The 20,904-nt window shown below is 35.4% G+C and overlaps 1 protein-coding gene across 1 annotated transcript in view; it reads left to right on the top strand.

The window, feature by feature from the left end:
• polr3a (polymerase (RNA) III (DNA directed) polypeptide A) overlaps window positions 1-20,904 on the top strand; it is a 37,023-nt gene that overhangs the window by 3,952 nt on the left and 12,167 nt on the right. The window contains exons 2-21 of the mRNA XM_016514935.1: window positions 609-780; window positions 878-1,032; window positions 1,545-1,784; window positions 4,134-4,296; window positions 5,157-5,293; window positions 6,093-6,196; window positions 7,031-7,172; window positions 8,297-8,437; window positions 9,051-9,120; window positions 9,237-9,364; window positions 10,335-10,473; window positions 11,424-11,588; window positions 11,698-11,870; window positions 12,196-12,307; window positions 13,358-13,476; window positions 13,970-14,107; window positions 15,082-15,252; window positions 16,369-16,482; window positions 19,722-19,808; window positions 19,882-19,964. Coding sequence (XP_016370421.1) covers window positions 609-780; window positions 878-1,032; window positions 1,545-1,784; window positions 4,134-4,296; window positions 5,157-5,293; window positions 6,093-6,196; window positions 7,031-7,172; window positions 8,297-8,437; window positions 9,051-9,120; window positions 9,237-9,364; window positions 10,335-10,473; window positions 11,424-11,588; window positions 11,698-11,870; window positions 12,196-12,307; window positions 13,358-13,476; window positions 13,970-14,107; window positions 15,082-15,252; window positions 16,369-16,482; window positions 19,722-19,808; window positions 19,882-19,964 — 2,753 coding nt within the window. The remainder of the gene's footprint in view (window positions 1-608; window positions 781-877; window positions 1,033-1,544; window positions 1,785-4,133; window positions 4,297-5,156; window positions 5,294-6,092; window positions 6,197-7,030; window positions 7,173-8,296; window positions 8,438-9,050; window positions 9,121-9,236; window positions 9,365-10,334; window positions 10,474-11,423; window positions 11,589-11,697; window positions 11,871-12,195; window positions 12,308-13,357; window positions 13,477-13,969; window positions 14,108-15,081; window positions 15,253-16,368; window positions 16,483-19,721; window positions 19,809-19,881; window positions 19,965-20,904) is intronic.

The raw sequence follows: 20,904 nt of genomic DNA, 5'->3' as shown, positions 1-20,904 counted from the left end.
ACCAATAGAGGGCGACCAATTACCAGCAGAGACCCACAGGCATCATTACAGCTTCCATTAAAACCAATACAAGCCCCATTATAACCAGTACAACCATTAGACATTTTGTGATGGTGTCTCTTCTTGAAATGATAAATGATTGATATCATGATGACTGGCACTTCTCGCTCGATCTTATTTGTTTTACATTAAAAGGGATTTAAAATATTTATTTTATTAATGTTGATGTGTGTATGTGAAAATATTTTTTATATTGTTTTTTTTTACATTTGTTTACCCGTATATGCACATATTTAATCATTTAAACTGTTATGTTATTTTATATTATAGATTTATAATAATATGAATATAGTGCTATAAAAATACAACTATATTTTTTCTCAGATTGTTATTACATATTTCTGTCATGGTATATGTTGTATTCTTTTAATACCATATTATTGTAATACCATATACATCCTTATAAATAGAATATAATGATTTTGTATTATATTATTAGTAATGTTCTTTAAATATAGTTTTTGTGTTGTTTTATGGTACTGACTTAATTATATTTGTACAATGTGTACAAAAATTGTATATTTGTGTTTATATTTTTGTTCATTCAGATGATCTGTAAGACGTGTTCTCACATCCTTCTCAGCAAAGAGGAAAAGCTTCAGTTTCTGGATTTCTTGCGTAGACCTGGACTGGCGTACCTGCAGAAGCGTGGCCTCAAGAAGAAGATCTCCGACAAATGCAGGAAGAAGACCAAGTGTGTGCATTGCAACACATTTAATGGTAAAACAACGGATGGATGAATACCGCATTGATTGTTTATTATAATGTGATGAAAGTTGCAGTAGCTTGAATTAGTAAATGGCTCATGTCTCTTTAGGCCCTGTGAAGAAATGTGGCTTGCTGAAGATCATTCATGAGAAGTACAAGACCACAAAGAAGGTCGTCGATCCCATGGTGTCAGATTTCCTCCAGTCGTTTGATATTGCCATCGAGCACAATAAAGAAGTGGAGTCACTACTGACCAGAGCACAGGTTAATATCCACCAATCAGAGCACTGCTGGTGAAATAGTGGTTTCTATGACTCACCCTTATCTGATATAACTTAAAGGTGACATATTATGCCCTTTTTATAATATGTAATATAAGTCTCAGGTGTCCCCAGAAGGTGTCTGTGAAGTTTCAGCTCAAAATACTCCACAGATCATTTATTATATAATTCTGAAAAAGCCTATTTTGAGTGGAAGCAGAAACACGCTGTTTTTCGGGCCTGTGTCTTTAAATGCAAATGAGCTGCTGCTCTAATATTATAATGAGATCCCTTTGCAACGTCACCAAGCGAGCGAAATCAGACGCGCTCGTTTTCTCAGACGCTTGCAGAAAAAAAGGCTTACCGAAACAAAGTGACTGGGTTAATCTTTTTCACGTTTCCTTGGTTGGTAGATGCACCGGGGACCTGATTATAGCACTTAAAACCTGGTAAAGTCAGATTTTCATGATATGTCACCTTTAAGGTTTGTGAATTTCCTCTTCCCTTGCCATCCAGGAAAACCTCAATCCTCTGGTCGTGTTGAATGTTTTCCGGAGGATTCCAAACGAGGACATTCCTCTTCTGCTGATGAATCCAGAATCCGGGAAACCCGCTGACCTCATCCTGACACGCCTGTTAGTGCCGCCCCTCTGCATCCGGCCCTCCGTCGTCAGCGACCTCAAATCGGGCACCAATGAGGATGATCTGACCATGAAGTTAACAGAAATCATCTTCCTCAATGACGTCATCAAGAAGGTACGCAGGTCACATGATTAGATTGGTTTGAGATGCCAAACAGCTGAGGAAAATCCAGGTTGCAACTAGGGGTTGAACGACTTCTGATTTTTTTTTAAAGTCGACTTTTATGTGATGAAAGTCGAGTCGAAGTCGACTAGTCGCTGATGACGTCATTAATGAACAAATAAGTCTGGAGCTGAGATAAACAGCTTGTGCACAGCGATAGCATATCACACAGCGCTGCCCATATGGCTGTTGCTCCTATAACAGTTCATTTTTATCAGGTCTTTTGTCTTTGGGTCGTTATATTTCTCACCGATTTCTGCTCGTTCTAAATCAGATACAGATAAAGTAGCACAGTAAAGATTACATTAATATGAATGCATTAGTGAGAGCGATTGCGTGTGTGAATTAATTCTACCTGGCAGCGTCTCTCTACTAGTAGTGAAGCTGTGGGATTTAGTTATTAACATATATATGCTTGAACTTTTCAGTTTCTAAGCTATTTTATTGAGAAATCACAGAACAGTGTTGACAATACATTTCCGCGCTGAATGATTCTATGCGCGTGATGTACGCGCTACTGTCTGTAGACTATGTGTGTGCGTTACAGTGCAGCAGCCATTAGATTAGAACGGCGATTAATTTACCTGTACAATAAGCTGTTTAAAACGTGCATTCTCCCGTTCAATTTCAAGCATCCAGTAATATAATCACACATGTCTTGTGGAGCGCTTTCAGAGTATGCATTTATTTGTCATTTTAACTGTTCGGAAACAGAGCGTAAATGTGGAAGTCCTTCAAAGATTTCTTATCCTGTTGCGGCACCCCTCTTTAGGACCAGCGACTAGTCAACGTCAAGCTTAAAGCGTCATTGCAGAGCATTGAAGTCGATTAGTCGGTGCAACCCCTAGTTGCAACTAACAATTATTGGAAGGATTAATCATGAGTTGTGTCCATATAGAAATGAGATATTCACTACTGTAAAGTGACATGACTGGCGTATGTTTTCTGAGCAGTATGTTGACGCAATTATTAATCAATAATCAGATTTGCTGTCGATTATTGATTTTGTCATTTAGTTGCAGATCTACTGTGCAAAGCTTTGTTACCATTAAATTGGCTGCATTTGTGAAATGTGATCCAATGTACTTTGTAATTACACAAATCTGTATTTTCCATTCATTTGCAGTTAAATAAAGGCATTTGTAGCTCGCTTTAGATAAAAGCACCTGCTAAGTAATTAAATGATTAATCAAGATATTTAAATATTCAACACAGTTAAAAATATAATTAAATTTAATGCTATTAAATCCAGGTGTGTAATTTTTGTCATCTAAAACAAACTTTGTGAATGATAAAGCTTTGTTGAGCAAATAAGTCCTCAGAGGCTGTTCGTATGAGAGTCTCTTACTGTTTTGAGTCACAGGATGGCATCAGTGCGTTGCACTATGAAAACGAGAGACTAAGGAAATTTGCATTGTCATTGTATGTAAATATTTGACCACCCAATGTCTTGTTTGACCAATCAGGAGGTTATTAACCCTGTATCGCCTGACAGATGAAATAATAGTCAGAAAACCCTACATTTTTGAACAGTTTATTGAACTTTTAGACTAATTTATTATTTATATACTGACTCAAAATGAGCAAAAATATGCAATTTGGTGCAGATGCTGATATTTATATGGACAAAAAGTGGTGTAATTCTGATGCTTGTAATGTAAATTAATGAGATCTATATAACAGTAGAGCAGATACTCTATATCTCCAATAATATGTCTCAGTAAGATGAGATTGAAATGCTCCAAACATATAATGCAGTGATTGAGAGCTGAAGAAATAAAGGCTCCTCAGAAGATGTGAGATGTTCTGGAGGCTTGTGAAGATCATTCCTCCGCTGAGGAACAGTGAAAGTAAAGCTTCTGGAAACAAACGCTCCTCAAAAGATCCTGAGGATCAGATTTGAGACTCTAAAACATGATTGATGGAGAATCAAGTAAAGCCCAGCTGCTTCAGTCTAGGAAATATGACTGCAGTTATTCTGACATTTACTTGATAAAAATCAGTCAAGATTTGACAGCAGAAAGACACGTGAAGCACCAGCTGAAGCTGGACGTCTGTACAATTACACTAAAAGAGCTTTGACTGGATAAAAAAACTCTAAACTATCAATCAGACGACAGAAGCAATGTAGTAGATTGTGTGCGACAGGTTTACCAGCAAAGTTTTGATCTTGTTGATCATTTAGAGGCCTTAGAAATGTGCATATTTAATATGATACAGTAGCTTTATATGTTAATTTGTTTCTCACTGCACGCATGTGTAAATAAAGTGTGGTGCAACTGTCTTTGTGTTCACCCACAGCACCGCATGTCAGGAGCCAAAACGCAGATGATCATGGAGGACTGGGACTTCCTGCAGCTCCAGTGCGCTCTCTACATCAACAGCGAGCTGTCGGGCATCCCGCTCAATATGGCACCCAAGAAATGGACCCGCGGCTTCGTGCAAAGACTCAAGGGAAAACAGGGTACGACCTGCTGAGAGCTCAAGGGCTGTGCTTAATAGGGCTGTCAAAATGGCTGAAAAACTCAATTATATTCAAATTTAAAATGCATAATTTCAGTTAGGGTGAAGAAAAGCTTTTGGCTTCTCTCTTCTCTTCTTCTCTCTGAGGCCACAAGAGGGCGCATCGAGCAAAATACTACTAATGCACGTTTATTCAAAGCAATAAAACATGACATGGATCTGTGAAAAAAAGTGCATAATGTTTAAAATAATGTTTATAAAAAAAATTATAATTAAGTTGCTTAAACCACTAACAAAACGGCATTATGTATGTATGCATAGTTTAATACAAACCCCCGTCATAAGTCTCGAGATATGTTTTTTCAAAGTTGAACTTGCATTAATTTTACATGGGTTTCTAAGCATGTTGTTCTTTTGTGCGAGACGCGAGTGCAACGCTGATAGATGTCCCTCTAGAAAATGTGCGAAATTCGCGTTCTGTGTGAACGGCTTGGTTTCAGTTTTGACGTAAACAAGATCTTCTCCGCATTGATGTTCTCTTTTCCCGCAATATATTTAATTAACAATGCAGCAGCGCTGCATCTAGTGGCTTCAACTGGGTATGCTAACAAAAACATTATAATGCAACGACACTTTCATCGTATCTCGTGCACCGCTGATAAGGCTGCCACACCTAAAATTCGAATGCAACGTTTTTGCATTTGAATATGGATTTTTATTTTAAATTCGACGAATATTCGAAATTCGAATTTTTTTTGACAGCCCTAGTGCTTAAACACCAGCTTTTCCCACGAGTCTCTGCAGAAGTGGCAGTGTTATATTGGGCTGTTTTGACATGTTGCCTTGTTTTGCTGTTTTCAGGGCGGTTTCGTGGAAACCTGTCTGGAAAGAGAGTGGATTTCTCCGGCAGAACGGTCATCTCTCCCGACCCGAACCTGAGGATCGATGAGGTCGCTGTACCGGTGCACGTCGCCAAAATCCTCACCTACCCAGAGAAGGTCAGAGCAGAAACGTGCTGTGGATCTGCACAACTACTTATTTTCACTAGTCCAACAGCTGGCAGAATAATGTTTACTTTAACCCTGGCCCTATAAAATCTGTTCTGTTTTTTCCCAAATTCAGTTTTTCTGGATTCCAGTAAAATACATTTTAATAAACAAAAAGCATGTCTAGTTAATTGAGCTCATGAATCATATAGTTTAACACTATTTATTAAAAGTTTAACCAAAATTAAATTTTTTAATTAATCTTTTTATTTTTCCCCAAATTTTATTTTATTTTATTATTTTATATTTCCCCAAGTTCTGTCTTTTCCGTTTGCATTTTTAATTAATGGTTTAAATAATTGGTTTAAATGAAAATAGCATATGTTCCATTGAATTTATAAAACTTTATTTGTTTATTTATTTATTTTTACACAATAATGGAGCCCTATGAAATTTTATTTTTCTGAAATTATATTGTCATCTGTTTTAATTTTTCTAGAATATTTAATAGATTAATTAAATTGTAATTAGTAAAAAATTCTCTTAGTTTATTTTTACTCAATTTATTTTTATTTTTATTATTTGTTTACATACATCCAATAATAGGCCCCTATGAAATGTTTTATTTTTCAGAAGTTCTGTTGTCATTTGTTTTAATTTTTCTCTGTATCATATAATATAAATTTATTATCAAAATTGGTGGTAATCAAATGAAGGCATAAAACACTAACCTTTTAATTAATCCTTTAAAATGAAAACATAGAATAAAAATGTGCTGTAATGAAGCTGGTGTGTGTATGTTTTCTCTCAGGTGAATAAAGCCAACATTGAGCTGATGAGGAAGCTGGTGCGTAACGGTCCTGATCTTCACCCAGGAGCTAATTTTATTCAGCAGAGACACATGCAGATGAAGAGGTCAAATACACACTTCTCTATCCTCCCCTTTTACTCGAAAATCAACCAGAAATGAAGATTCTGTCATCATTTACTCTCCCTCGTGTCATTGCAAACCAGTTCGACTTGATTTTTCTTAAGTGGAACACAAAAGCAGATGTTTAGCTGAATGCTCATGCTGCTCTTTTCCAAACCATGACAGCTGAGGGTTGTCAAACTCTACAATAGATCACAAATTGAAGTAGTGATGCACTTCAGTGCGGCTTCAAGATATGTGACCCTGGAGCACAAAACCGAAATAAGGGTCAATTTTGTGAAATTGAGATTTATATAAATCAGCTTTCCATTGATGTATGGTTTGTTAGGATAGGACAATATTTGGCCGAGATACAACTATTTGAAAATCTGGAATCTGAGGGTGCAAAAAAATAAAAATATTGAGAAAATCATCTTTAAAGTTGTTCAAATGAAGTTCTTAACAATGCATATTACTAATCAAAAATTAAGTTTTGATATATTTACGGTAGGACATTTACAAAATATCTTCATGGAACATGATCTTTACTTAATATCCTAATGTTTTTTGGCATAAAAGAAAAATGGATAATTTTGACCCATACAATGTATTTTTGGCTATTGCTACAAATATACCCCAGCGACTTAAGACTGCTTTTGTGCTGCAGGCTCACATTTAGGATTATAGCGCAGAAATGCTTGATGGTATAAATCATTGTTCATACATTCTTTTCAGTGTCCACAAATAAGGAAAGTCATGCAGCTCTGTTAAGACGTGAGGTTGAGTGAATGGCAGTTTTCATTTGTTAATCGTGTGAATGTCTTGGCTGCGTGTTTCAGGTTTTTGAAGTACGGTAATCGGGAGAAGATGGCTCAGGAGCTGAAGTACGGTGACGTGGTTGAGAGACACATGATTGATGGAGACATCGTTCTGTTCAATCGGCAGCCGTCTCTGCACAAACTCAGCATCATGGCTCATATCGTGAGTTATTTCTCATTTGATCAAAAAAAAATGGGGATGAAAATGATATGGAATTACACTAAATTAAATTGTCCAGATGAAATAAAGAAAGTGCCTTGCGATATTGATTAATTGATTTTAATCAGTCTTTATTCTGATGAACTGATAATGATTCTTAAATCCTGAAATTGATCTTTGGATGTACAGAAAGTCATTATTTAACAGCTTATAAAAAGTGTGTCACCTCCGGAACGACATTCAAAGTTCATAAACTTGATAGCCAACTACAAAAAAAGCAACTCTAGAGGGGAATATTTTGATAAATGTATTCACTTTTTTACATATTCATTATTTTACCGGTTGGTGATGTCTTCATTATTTAATGTATGTTTGCACGAGTCTGTAATGAAAGCAGGTTTTTAATTACAGCCACAGCCAGTGTTTAGATGTTTACATTTCAACAAACTGGAGTAGAAACCAGGGTTATTATAGTAAGCAAACTAAAACTGAAACCATAAAAAAAAAAATTTTTTTTTACTTCAAATTTAATAAATGTTAACTGAAGTAAAATTATATAATATTACAAAAACTTGCATTTATTTTAACATTTACGAGGAAGCATTTATAGTTAAACTTGTGTTTAAAATGACTAAAAGTAAAACTGAAATAAAAATAATAACTATACAGACTTGGGGAAAAAAAAAACTAATAAAAATGACAAAAACAACAAAATGACTAAAACTTTAAATAAAAATGAAAAGTGAAAAAATATATAAATACATAAAAATACAAATATATTTTTTATAATGAAAACTATAATAGTATCTAAATTCTAAAGTAAACAATTATGTCAACTGCCTTATGTGCAATTTAAATGTTGGTATAGAATTTTTTATTTATTTTTATTTTTATTTTGGTTGATTATCTAAAAATCTTCTGTATGATTTACAATAGTAGTTGAGAAATAGTTTTCCTTTATAAAATTTGTTGTGTACTGTACCTGTATCCAGACAAATTGAAATCGGAATCGAAATGAATCAAGAGCTTGTGAATCTCAGTCAAATGGATTCATGGAATTGGTGTCAGCCTTTGTGCCTTTATATGAGCGGCCCCTTACTTTATAATTCTCCTGTGTTGTGTTCCAGGCGCGTGTGAAACCTCATCGGACGTTTCGTTTTAACGAATGTGTTTGCACGCCGTACAACGCTGATTTTGACGGAGACGAGATGAACCTTCACCTGCCGCAGACGGAGGAGGCCAAAGCTGAAGCGCTCGTGCTCATGGGGGTGAGAGAGAGAAACCACATCGATCAGAGCGTCTGAACTGCGTCTGATCATGACATAAACCCCTCTTCATGTGTTCCTCTCATAGACGAAGGCTAATCTGGTCACTCCGAGAAACAATGTTGGTATAGAATTTTTTATTTATTTTTATTTTTATTTTGGTTGATTATCTAAAAATCTTCTGTATGATTTACAATAGTAGTTGAGAAATAGTTTTCCTTTATAAAATTTGTTGTGTACTGTACCTGTATCCAGACAAATTGAAATCGGAATCGAAATGAATCAAGAGCTTGTGAATCTCAGTCAAATGGATTCATGGAATTGGTGTCAGCCTTTGTGCCTTTATATGAGCGGCCCCTTACTTTATAATTCTCCTGTGTTGTGTTCCAGGCGCGTGTGAAACCTCATCGGACGTTTCGTTTTAACGAATGTGTTTGCACGCCGTACAACGCTGATTTTGACGGAGACGAGATGAACCTTCACCTGCCGCAGACGGAGGAGGCCAAAGCTGAAGCGCTCGTGCTCATGGGGGTGAGAGAGAGAAACCACATCGATCAGAGCGTCTGAACTGCGTCTGATCATGACATAAACCCCTCTTCATGTGTTCCTCTCATAGACGAAGGCTAATCTGGTCACTCCGAGAAACGGTGAGCCGCTGATCGCAGCCATTCAGGACTTCCTGACAGGTGAGTGCTGCCTGCGTTTTCCTCCCGAGCCAATCAGAATCCAGCATCTGGTGCTCTCCGTCTCGCCTGTAGATGGTGCCGTTAGACTGCTGTTATTCAGGTGTTTTGTGTAACAGGTGCGTACCTGCTCACGCTCAAAGACACGTTCTTCGACCGAACCAAAACCTGTCAGATCGTCGCCTCCATCCTGGTGGGAAAAGATGAGAAAATCAAGATCTCCCTCCCGCCTCCTGCGATTCAGAAGGTGATGAACCTTCTCTCTTTCTCTCGTTCTGTCCGTCATAATTGATGCTCTATGGGGGGGGGAAATGACAGAATTGCACCTGTAGGTTTTCTGGTGCTGATTCTCTCCTCATAAAGGCTGTCCGGAGTTGTTTTAGACAAAAGAAAAGTTCTTTATTGGAGAGAAAATTTTCAGTTTAATTGCTTCTGTCTTTGGAGGTTATTTGACGCTTTTGGTTTGCTCCGAGTAATAACTGCACTAACAGTCTAACTTTAGTTATTAGATTTTTTTTTCTTACTATTGGATTAGATTTTTGGAGATCCACGTTAGAATACAGGAAGTGACATCATTTGGAGCTTTTCTCATCATTTGCAATCAAAGTGCATCAACCTCGACTGCATCAACCTCAACTGTTCAAACTTTTTATGTTTATAAACTGTTTATTTATTGTGCTTTTGGGCACTATAAGGTTGTCAATAACTGCAAACCAGCATTAAACATTTGTTACTTGCAACTAATAAAATATTAAATTTTTATTAGTAGTAATTATTGTTTTTATTATTATTAGAAAAAATAATAAAGCATATTTTTTTTTGTTTCTGCATTTTATTTAATATAATGTTTATTACAAGAAAATAACCTTTTAATCTGTATTCAGACGTCCAAATGTTTCTCAGCAGGGTTGCAAAAATGTATTCAATTAAAATATTTGATTATTAAAATATCAATTATTATTAAATTACTTCAATGTTTATAGTTATACATATACATTTTAATCTTTATTCAACAGAGTTGCAAAAATATAAAACCATAAATAAAATAATTAGACAATAAAAAGCTCTTGTATTATTTATTTTGACCTTTTAAGGTGGATGAGTACCATTTTCTGAAGATGATGCACGTTATTTTTTATACATTTGTGCACAAGTATTTGAAAGTGTAATGCAGTTGAGCTGTGAGTGTGACGGTGAGTTTTGTTGTTTTGTTGTAGCCGATCCGGCTGTGGACGGGGAAGCAGATCTTCAGTCTGATACTCAAACCCAGTAAAAGCTGTCCGGTGAAGGCCAACCTGCGCACCAAAGGCAAACAGTACTGCGGGAAAGGGGAGGATCTGTGTCACAATGATTCCTGTGAGTGAGCCGACAGCACTGAGCGCTAGATACATCACATATGCTTGCACTTGTAGGACCCTGTGCAGTGTGGAAAACCTGCACAGGATCATGGGATCCAGTCATGAAAACGGAATTTCCTGAATAACACGGAATGTTATGGAATTTAGCCATTTTGGCAAAAGCCAAAATAAACGTTTGGTTTAACTCGGAAGTATTTGTGACGGAAATATATTACTATATTACTTTTCAAAGTAGTAGTAGTAATAATAAATATTAAAAAACTTTGTGAATATCACACAATTTATTTTCCATGTTTAAATTTTTTTTGTCCAAAAAAAGAAAAACATATTTTATTTTAATAAATATATTTTAAGAGATTCATTAAATTTTTAATGATTTATGCCTTCGTTTGATTACCACTGTTTTTTATAATAAATTTGTGTTAAACCATTAATCCAGAAAAATGAAAACGGGCATCACAGAATAAATAAATAAAGATAAATTAAACGGAATTTGGAAAAAAAATAAACCTCTTTTCGTGCCCTAAAAATGTAGTTTTTGTTAAACTTTTAATAAATTCTTGTAAAATTGTATATGTGATTTCAACTAATTAGATTTGCTTTTTGATCACAAAATATTAATTTACCATTAAAGCGGAATGCAGAAAAATTCAACTAAAAAACAATGCAGAAAGATTAATCAGAAAAAAAACTGAGTGCAGAAAAATTAAAAAGGAAAAAACAGAATGCAGAAAAATTCAACTAAAAACAATGCAGAAAAATTTTACAGAAAAAAATAGGATGCCGAAAAATTAAACGTAAAAAAAACAATGCAGAAAAATTAAAAAGGAAAAAAAATTAATCCTGAAAAATGGAAATGGAAAAAAAATAAAATTTTAAGGGAACTTTAAAACGTTTAGATTTCACAAAAATGTGAAGTTCATGTGTAACCCGTGTGTTTCCGTGCAGTTGTGGTGATCCAGAACAGTGAGCTGATGTGTGGCACTCTGGATAAAGGAACTCTGGGATCCGGATCCAAGAATAACATCTTCTACATCCTGCTGCGAGACTGGGGTCAGCAGGAGGCCGCGGATGCCATGTCACGTCTCGCCCGTCTGGCTCCCGTTTACCTCTGTGAGTGTCTGTGTGTGTGTGTCTGTCTGTCTCAGATCTGATTTGTCTGGTTGTGTTGCTTGGTTAAAGTCGTGATGGACGTGATGTTTTTGTGACTCCTGTGTTGAAGCGAATCGAGGTTTCTCCATTGGGATCGGAGACGTGACGCCTGGACAGGGACTCTTGAAGGCCAAACAGGAACTACTGGACGCTGGCTATAAGAAATGTGACGAGTATATCGAAGCCCTGAAGACGGGCAGATTACAGCAGCAGCCGGGCTGCACCGCAGAGGAAACGCTGGAGGTGAGAGAGAGGAAATTTCATTTTTCTTTCATTTTTCACAATTGTTAAATCAATAATCAAGCAATTCAAACAAATAAGAAAAAGCAATTAAAATGAAGCAATTAATAAAAAATAATAATTGGTTTGTATAATGTATCATTTTGTTTTTGTACTATGTATTTTATTTTTTTATTTATAATTTTTATAAATTATTATTAATTTATTGACTTTATTGACTTTAATTTATTATTTATTAAATTATTTAATTAATTTCAATCAACATGCTAACAAGTTTTTATTTTTTATTTTTTTTATATTCATTTATTTTAATCTGTACTCAAACCAGGCGTTGATCCTGAAGGAGCTGTCCGTCATCAGAGATCACGCTGGCAGTGCGTGTTTGAGAGAACTGGACAAAAGCAACAGTCCACTGATCATGGCTCTGTGTGGATCCAAAGGTACCATCAGAACCTCCCTAATGGACCTCAGAGTTTTTGATATATTTACGGTAGGAAATTTACAAAATATCTTCATGGAACATGATCTTTACTTAATATCCTAATGATTTTTGGCATAAAAGAAAAATCTATAATTTTGAGCCATACAATGTATTGTTGGCTATTGCTACAAATATACCCCAGCGACTTAACACTGCTTTTGTGCTCCAGGGTCACATATGTAATTTTTATCCCAATGAATGATTTGATGGACAGACGTGGGCCATTTAATGTGGCATACCTTTCTTAAGGCTTTAGTGTTAGATTGTCAGATTGTCAGATTTTTTGTCAGATCTAATAATTTTTTTGTAAGATGAAAATATTTATACATTAAGTAAATTATATAAATGTATATATTAAATTAATTGAATACTGTCATTAATTTGTTAAGTCATTACAAAATCATACTAATTAGTAATTTAAAAGTTTGTTAAAATGTAAATGTCTCAGAACTGTAATAAATTAAAAAAATAAATTAATTTATTAGTATTTTGTTTAGTGTTTGTTAGTATTATTTATTATTATTTAAAATAGTGTGTGTGTGTATATATGACCCTGGCTGTGAAAACCCTGCTAAAGTCATTTTTTTGTGATTCACATAAAATCATATTTCATAATGTAAAAAACATTGTGAAAATGTAACCTTTGATATCTTTAATATTGACTACTGAGTAAGACCATGTCAAAGATTGAAATCATAGTGAAAGTAATGGTTGAAATCAAACTTTGATGCTTGTTATCTCATAATTAGATTTTGAGACTTTTTTATAACTTTATTACCAAAAATGCGACAAGTGAAGTGACCATGAACTCTCCCTCACTGCCTCATTTTCCTTTTGTGTCAGAATAAATAAAGCATCTCCCCTGACTGAAGTCTGTACAGTTACAGTGACAGAGCACGATTTCTCTCGCTAATCAATCAGAAAGTTCAGAATCCATAAAGGAAGCAGTGTGAGTCTGTGAGTCACAGATGATTAACACATGACTCTGAAATCATCTCTGCGTCTCCAGGTTCATTCATTAACATCTCACAGATGATCGCGTGCGTCGGGCAGCAGGCCATCAGCGGCTCTCGTGTTCCCGACGGCTTCGAGAACCGCTCGCTGCCTCACTTCGAAAAGCACTCCAAAGTAAGAACAAACCACTTGAGTCTGCAGCTTTTCTTTTGTTTGTCCCTTTCTTTCTGTATGCATGACTGTATGCAACTTTTGTGCACTTGTCTGCTGTGAGGATTTCAAATAAATGCTTTTTTTTATTGAAAAGCAGTCGTCTAGGTGCACAGGAGAGATTACAGTAGCTGTCCACTTTTTATTGAGTAGATTTACACTGTTTAATTCGTTTTTCCAAATTTTAAAATAATGCATTTGTTTGAAATAATACATGCATCCTTATTCAATTGACTGCTTTCCATTATCAAGTCCGAGGTTTATGCACGTTTTGTCCATTTTCATTAGTCATGTCATTAACTCACAAAAATGAATGGTTTAGCATGCTTTACAGTTCTGTTGGGTTTGTGGAAACGCTTCAGAACTTTAAAAGTTATCTGACGTTAAAGAAGACCCAGAGCAAAGGCTGTGTGGAATAAAAGCATCATGTTTGCGTGATTGTTCTGTTATGTTTCAGCTCCCTGCTGCGAAGGGCTTTGTGGCAGACAGCTTTTATTCTGGTCTGACCCCCAGCGAGTTCTTCTTCCACACTATGGCTGGCAGGGAAGGTCTGGTCGACACAGCCGTAAAAACAGCAGAGACCGGATACATGCAGGTGCGTTTGCCTCCTGTATAATGATGCAGTTAATACAAGTGTCAGATTTATGCATGCATGGAAACTTTTTACATTTCAACTCTGTAAAGCCTGACATGTGCAGTGTTAAATGTCAGAAACATTTACATTTGGAGATTAACTTTAGACAAAATATTTTTTGAAATATAAAATATATATAAAAAGTTTGCATGTGTTTTTTTTTTTTTGAGTATCGTATTTGATGCATCAGTCTTTTCTGGCTCATATAGTCTGATATAGTGAGAATATGAAGGGGAAAAAACAGCTCAGTTTTATTCAGAGACTCAAACTGAGCAAAAATATGCAATTTGGTTCAGATGCTGATATTTATATGATGAAATTCTGATGCTTGTAATGGAAATAAATGAGATCCTTATACCAGTATAGCAGTATATACTGACATAAAATGATTTAAATATCAGTCGACATGCTATATCTCCAATAATATGATGAGATTGAGATGATCCAAACATATAATGCAATGCAATCCAGTGCTGATTGAGAGATGAAGAAATAAACACTCCTCAGAAGATCCTGATGATCAGATTTGAGACGCACTGATTTTTCTAAAAAAATTATTGATGGAGAATCAAGTAAAGCTGAGCTGCTTCAGTCCAGCAAGTGTTCATTTGGAAATATTACTGAAGATATTCTTGCGTTTACTTGATAAAAATCAGTCAAGATTTGACAGCAGAAAGACACGTGAAGCACCAGCTGAAGCTGGACATTTGTACATTTAGACGAAAATATACTTTTACTTGATAAAAAGTCTAAACTATCAATCAGATGACAAAAGGCATGGATTGTATGTGAAGAAATTAGATGATCAAATATGATACAGTAGCTTTATAGAGTGGCAAAACTAAGTTTTTGTTATTCTGTAAGTCTCTTCTATTGAGATCTGCCGTTAGTAATGAATTCTGGGCAAGCTAACGAGCAGTGTTTGTGTGGTTCAGCGGCGACTGGTGAAGTCTCTGGAGGACTTGTGCTCTCAGTACGATCTGACGGTGCGCAGCTCCACCGGTGACATCATACAGTTCATCTACGGCGGAGACGGACTCGACCCCGCGGCCATGGAGGGAAAAGACGAACCGCTGGAGTTCAGAAGAGTCCTCGACAACATCAGAGTACGTCAGACGTTATGCAGAAAGAAACTCTGGTTAAATGTGTGTTAGATCTGGTACAACATGTGCATCATCCAAAACACATGCACCAACGTGTTTATTAAATTCATTTCCACACAATATTAACCAGTATGCATGGCTGTATGATGCCCTGTACATAGAACAGATCAAATAAAAAAAGGTGACATTTTATTTACTTAATTTTTTTATGGTTCAGCTATTGCTCATGAAACACTTTTCTCTTTTAATAGTTTAATCAAATATAATAGTGTTTTATTTTAATAATAAAAATCATGTCTATTAAATTGAATTCATAAAACTTTAACAATTCATAGTATGCTGCTTTATAATGAGGAACAGATCAAATTTAAGTGACAAAATTATATATATATTTTTTTTATGGTTCAGCTATCCCTCATGAAATATAGTAGATATAGATTATTAAAAAAAAAGTTTTACTTTTTAAAAAATGTTATAATAAAAAGCATGTCTAACTAATTGAATTAATAACAATATTTAATACATTAAATATATAAAATTTAATATATGACTGCAATTTTAACAATAATGAAATCCATTTTATTTTTCACATTGTTTGTTTTTAATTTTTTTGGATTCTGTATTTTATGATCGAATACAAATTTATCATCAAAATGGTGATAAATTCATAACACTTACAATTTAATTAATTCTTCATAATTGTTGTTGTTACTTTTTTGCTAAACCGTTGCAGGGAAGTTATAGGGCCTAAATTCACTGATCATGGTTTTTGTTCATTGTTTTCTTCAGAGAAACTGAAGTCTAGTTTGTTCTTTTGTCATGCGGTTCTGCTCGTGTGAGAGCAATCAGAGGATGCTGGCATCTGCTAAAATGTGAACCGACATTCGTGAAATGAGAGACTAGCTGCCCATCAGTTACAATCACCGCTGCCTTATTTCGTCTCCATTCACTTTCTGAAACTTGATTACTGCTTTCTGTGGAGTCTAACTGATTGAAATGGTGGACGCTGGGATATAGAAACACTCTCTTTGTGTGTTATTTTCTCTCTCACTCCTCTGAATCTGAGAGTTAAAGAGCGTTTACACTCTTCTTTAACGCTGATATCGTGTGTTTTCTCAGTCGGTGCACAGCTGTCCAGGTGAGCCTGCGCTGAGCAGAAACGAGCTGATCTTGACCTCCGGCTCCATCATGAAGAGAAAAGACTTCCTGTGCTGTAAAGACACGTTTCTGGAGGTGAGGCGATGCTCTTTTGTCTACAGAGATTCATATCTGTCGTTCCAAACCCAGAGAATTTCTTCAGTGGATCACAAAAAATAGACGGTTAGCTGAATGTTCACGCTGCTCTTTTCCATACAATGAAATCCGTCGAGGGTCTGTCAAGCTCCATTATTAAAAAGCTATAATTAAAATAGTCCATATGATTAAATTCAAGTCTGCTGGCGTCATATGATGCTATGTGCGAGGAACCGTCTGAAATTGACTTTAGATTGGTAGTTCTCAACCAGGAGGCTGCAAGGTGGTTAAAATGATTAAAATAAAACAAAACAATCTTATTTAAAACTGCTTTTTTAAATTTAAAACAAGATTTTTTTTTATGTTTCCCACATCCTTGGAAAACCTAGACATAATGTAAAAAGTTTGATTTCTAGATCTGGAAAAGTCATGGACAATTTTTATGAGGAATATAATCTTTTCTAGTTATGTCGCTAAAAATTTTATATTTATTATGTCGCTAAAAATACTTATTCATTAAGCACTAACATATTTTTTGGGATAGAAAGTGCTGAGAAATTGTAATTTGTGAGTTGTTAATAATAGTAAAAATAACATGAAAAAATATATCATAATCTATGACAAAAACTATTATAAACTAGGTTAGTGGATAATTTAGCAGCAAAAGTTATTCTAGAAAAATCATGAGTGCACAATTTTATAAAATCTAAGCATTTAGTGAAATAACATTATTTAGTGGGGAACAAATGAAAGTGAATAAGTATAGGACTAAATCTGGTAAAATGTTACACATTGCTCTTTGTATTGTTGTAAAATACAAGTAAATGTGTTTATTTATAAATATAAGCTATAAAATTATAATATATTGAAGCAACACGGAGTCACAGCACGCAGCGCTCCGCAAAGAAAAGTTCAAAGCACAAAGGAAAGAGATATTGATGCATAGTTTATTAAATCTGTGCGATAGTTTGAGCCTTTTCTTTCAACAGTTTTAAATTTCAGTTACTGTGCGCTCTTAAAGAGAGTTTCATTGTTTTGACTGTCGTAACCGAACGCGTCACGCAGTTTGAATGAATGGAGGATGACAGACAGCCGCAGCGGAGAGAAGAGTTTAAAGGGATAGTACACCCAAAAATGAAAATGTGATGTTTATCTGCTTACCCCCAGGGCATCCAAGATGTAGGTGACTTTGTTTCTTCAGTAGAACACAAACGGAGATTTTTAACTCAAACCGTTGCAGTCTGTCAGTCATATAATGGAAGTGGATGGGAATCACGGCTTTGAGAGTCAAAAAAACATACACAAACAAAACCAAATTAAACCGTGCGGCTCGTGACGATACATTGATGTGTAAAGACACGAAACGATCCGTCTGCAAAAAACTGAACAGTATTTATATCGTTTTTTTACCTCTGATGCACTGCAATGTTCAAATTGTCCTGAGCGCGTTCGCGTCTTCTTCTTCAGCCGGCGCGTGAGGCGTCTTCTTGCTTTACGGCGGATCGCAGACTTATAAGTGCATTACCGCCACCTATCTCTCAAGTGGACCATTGACACTCTATCTACAATTTCAATTAGGAGTTTCAATGGTCCATTTGAGAGATTTGAATTTAACAACTTAAATATTCATCTGTACTTCACATTAAACTATGGAACGGCTTCAGAACACTTGGACTTTGACTTTATGATGCTTTATAATGTTTTTGTGCTTTCGTGAGGCTTAACAATAACACAGAATAATATAAGCACAATATCGGATTTGGATCGGTCTCGTCTGACCGATAACCGATCCGGCAGAAAATGCCAGTATCGGAACCGATACCGAGTATCGGATGGACGCATCTCTAGGTACAAGAGGACACAGATCTCTCAAATAAAGCTCATTCTAAATGGGTTAAACTTCCACCATCCATGGCCATGTTGTATTTAAGATGTTTTAGTGTGGGTTATTTTAATTCAGTGTGGTCAGTCTCTTGTGTATTTGGTTTGAAGGCATTGACAGACACTGGCAGTGATAAATACTTACAGGTACAGTACAGCACGCATGACGTGTGCGATTGAGTTTATTCATTTCTATATGCGAGAGCCAGATGTGTTTATTCCAGCATGAATTACTGTAATAACCAGTGTTTCAACTTGTGCTGGTGCTGATCTGCACACACTAATCCTGATGCACACAGTCAGGCAAACAGGTTTTCAGGTTTATGAATTTGTATTCCTCATTCGCTGTGCTACTCACTGCACCGTTATAATATATAACTGGGTGAATGTCAGTGTCGAAGACATTTTTGGCTCATATTGCACCCTAAATTAAAAGAAATCATTTTGCTGAATTTTTTTTCACTGCTTTATTTTTTTCATATTTTCCCCCATGCAAGCATTCTTTACTGTGACTGTTCAGATATTTTACTTTTATTCTCATATTTTCATTACTTTAATACATTAATGAAAATCATGCCTAGAAACGCTGTTTTATGTATTTATTTCTTTATTTATCTATCAGTATACATCAGTGTTATTTTAGTATTATTTATATACTAATATAGTATTTGTTAATTTTTTGAATTAGCGTTTACTTTTATATTTTCTGTTTTTGTTTGCTTATTTTTTTTGTGCTTTTGCCAATTAAATTTTTGTATTATACATATACATTTATGTTTAGTTTTTTCAATCCAATTTAGTTTAGAAAATTTTAGTACTTAATTTATTGTATTTATTATTTTCCAAGGCTACATTTCTAATTAACATTACTAATAACGTGTGTATACTAGTTTAAGTCATCTAATATTATTTATTTTATTTCAGCTTTATTTCAATTGACAAAAATTATATTGAATAATTTTGGTTTTAGTTAACCGTAACAACACTGGTAAGGATTAAAGTCTGTGCAACAAATACTAGATTATTTGGATGTATTTTAAAATTTTAATGTATTTTTATTTTTCTTCTTTGTGTTACAGTAATGAGATTTTGAATGCATAAAATCCTAATAGTCCTCAAAATAAGTTCGGTTTTCTTCACTTGAAATAGTTAAATGTTTTCTTTTGATTTTGAGGTGATATTTCACATTCTTGATTGACTGAAATTAATCCAATAATATATTATTTTCTACTTTTGTGCCGTGCTGAATTATTTTAATGAATGATTTTGCTGCAGTTAATGAGCTCTGCATTGCATACCGGGTTCACTGTGTTCTTGTAAATGTTTCTAAATGCTTTTAAAAATCTGTTAAATTCTAGGAAATCAGAAAGTTCATAAAAACCGTTTCGGAGAAAATCAAAAACACACGCGACAAGTACGGCATCAACGACAACGGAACGACAGAGGTGAGAGCTCAGCTTCATATGAGAGTGTGTTTATATGCTTGTGTCTGATGGCCTGTTTTCGCATTCATTACAGCCTAAAGTTCTGTACCAGCTGGACAGAATCACTCCGACCCAGTTGGAGAAGTTTCTGGAAACCTGCAGAGACAAATATATGAGGTAACACCGTGGTACACAAGCTCTAATTGACATATCGCTAAGCCCCGCCCCCCTTAGTCACTGTTGCTCACTCGGACAAACAAACGGAGCTGCTCATAAGGTTGATGGTGAGGAAATTCACCTCACCGGTAATACCGGTATCACCGCGGGGGCGGGGCGTTCCCTCTTTTCCTCGCTTTCCTTCGCTTTTAAATAGCTTGTAAAAGCGGCGTGTGCATTTTACTTTCACTTTCAAATAGCAGCAATTCGGCGTAAAGCAATTGTTCGTGTTTAGTTCGTTTGAATTTTCCCTCTTTTCCTCGCTTTCCTTCTCTTTTAAATAGCTTAAAAGCGCCGTGCGCATTTTACTTTCATTTTTGAATTAGCGGCAGTTAGGCGTCAATTGCTTGAATGCAACAAGAAAATACAACGCCAAACTCACTTTAGCCTATGTATAAAACATAGAACTTTTATTAACAAAACAAATAAAAATACATCATGCTATAGGGCAGGCTATGCCTAATATAAAATAACAAATAACTTACATAAAGTTTACTAAATGATTTTTATTACTTTAAAAAATCTAAACGACGGTGGGGGTCGGTGCCGCGGTGGGCAAGTGACGTAACCGGTGTTGCGGCTTAACAACGGTATCACCGTCAGCACCGTCTATCGCAGCAAGCCTAGCTGCTCACGGTCTTACAATGACAGCTGTCAGTGAAAACCTTCTTCCGAGGGGTTTCTGATCAATTTGGGACACAGTTGGACCTTCAAGTGGAACTTAAATATGCCATGGAGGGATATATTAAAGATATTAAAATAAATTTGTACAAATACAGATCACGATGCAAACGGGAGAATTATGTCACGGTCGTCACGATCACAATGACAACATCCCGGATCAACACCGTTCATATACCGCAGAGTAAGATTAAATTAATTTACATTTAACCAGATTAAT

This window comes from Sinocyclocheilus rhinocerous, unplaced genomic scaffold (genome assembly GCF_001515625.1).
Source record: "Sinocyclocheilus rhinocerous isolate Xijiao unplaced genomic scaffold, SAMN03320098_v1.1 scaffold477, whole genome shotgun sequence".
Classification (NCBI taxonomy): Eukaryota; Metazoa; Chordata; class Actinopteri; order Cypriniformes; family Cyprinidae; genus Sinocyclocheilus; species Sinocyclocheilus rhinocerous.
The sequence above is the reverse complement of the archived record's forward strand: the minus strand, read 5'-3'. Positions and strand labels throughout refer to the sequence as shown.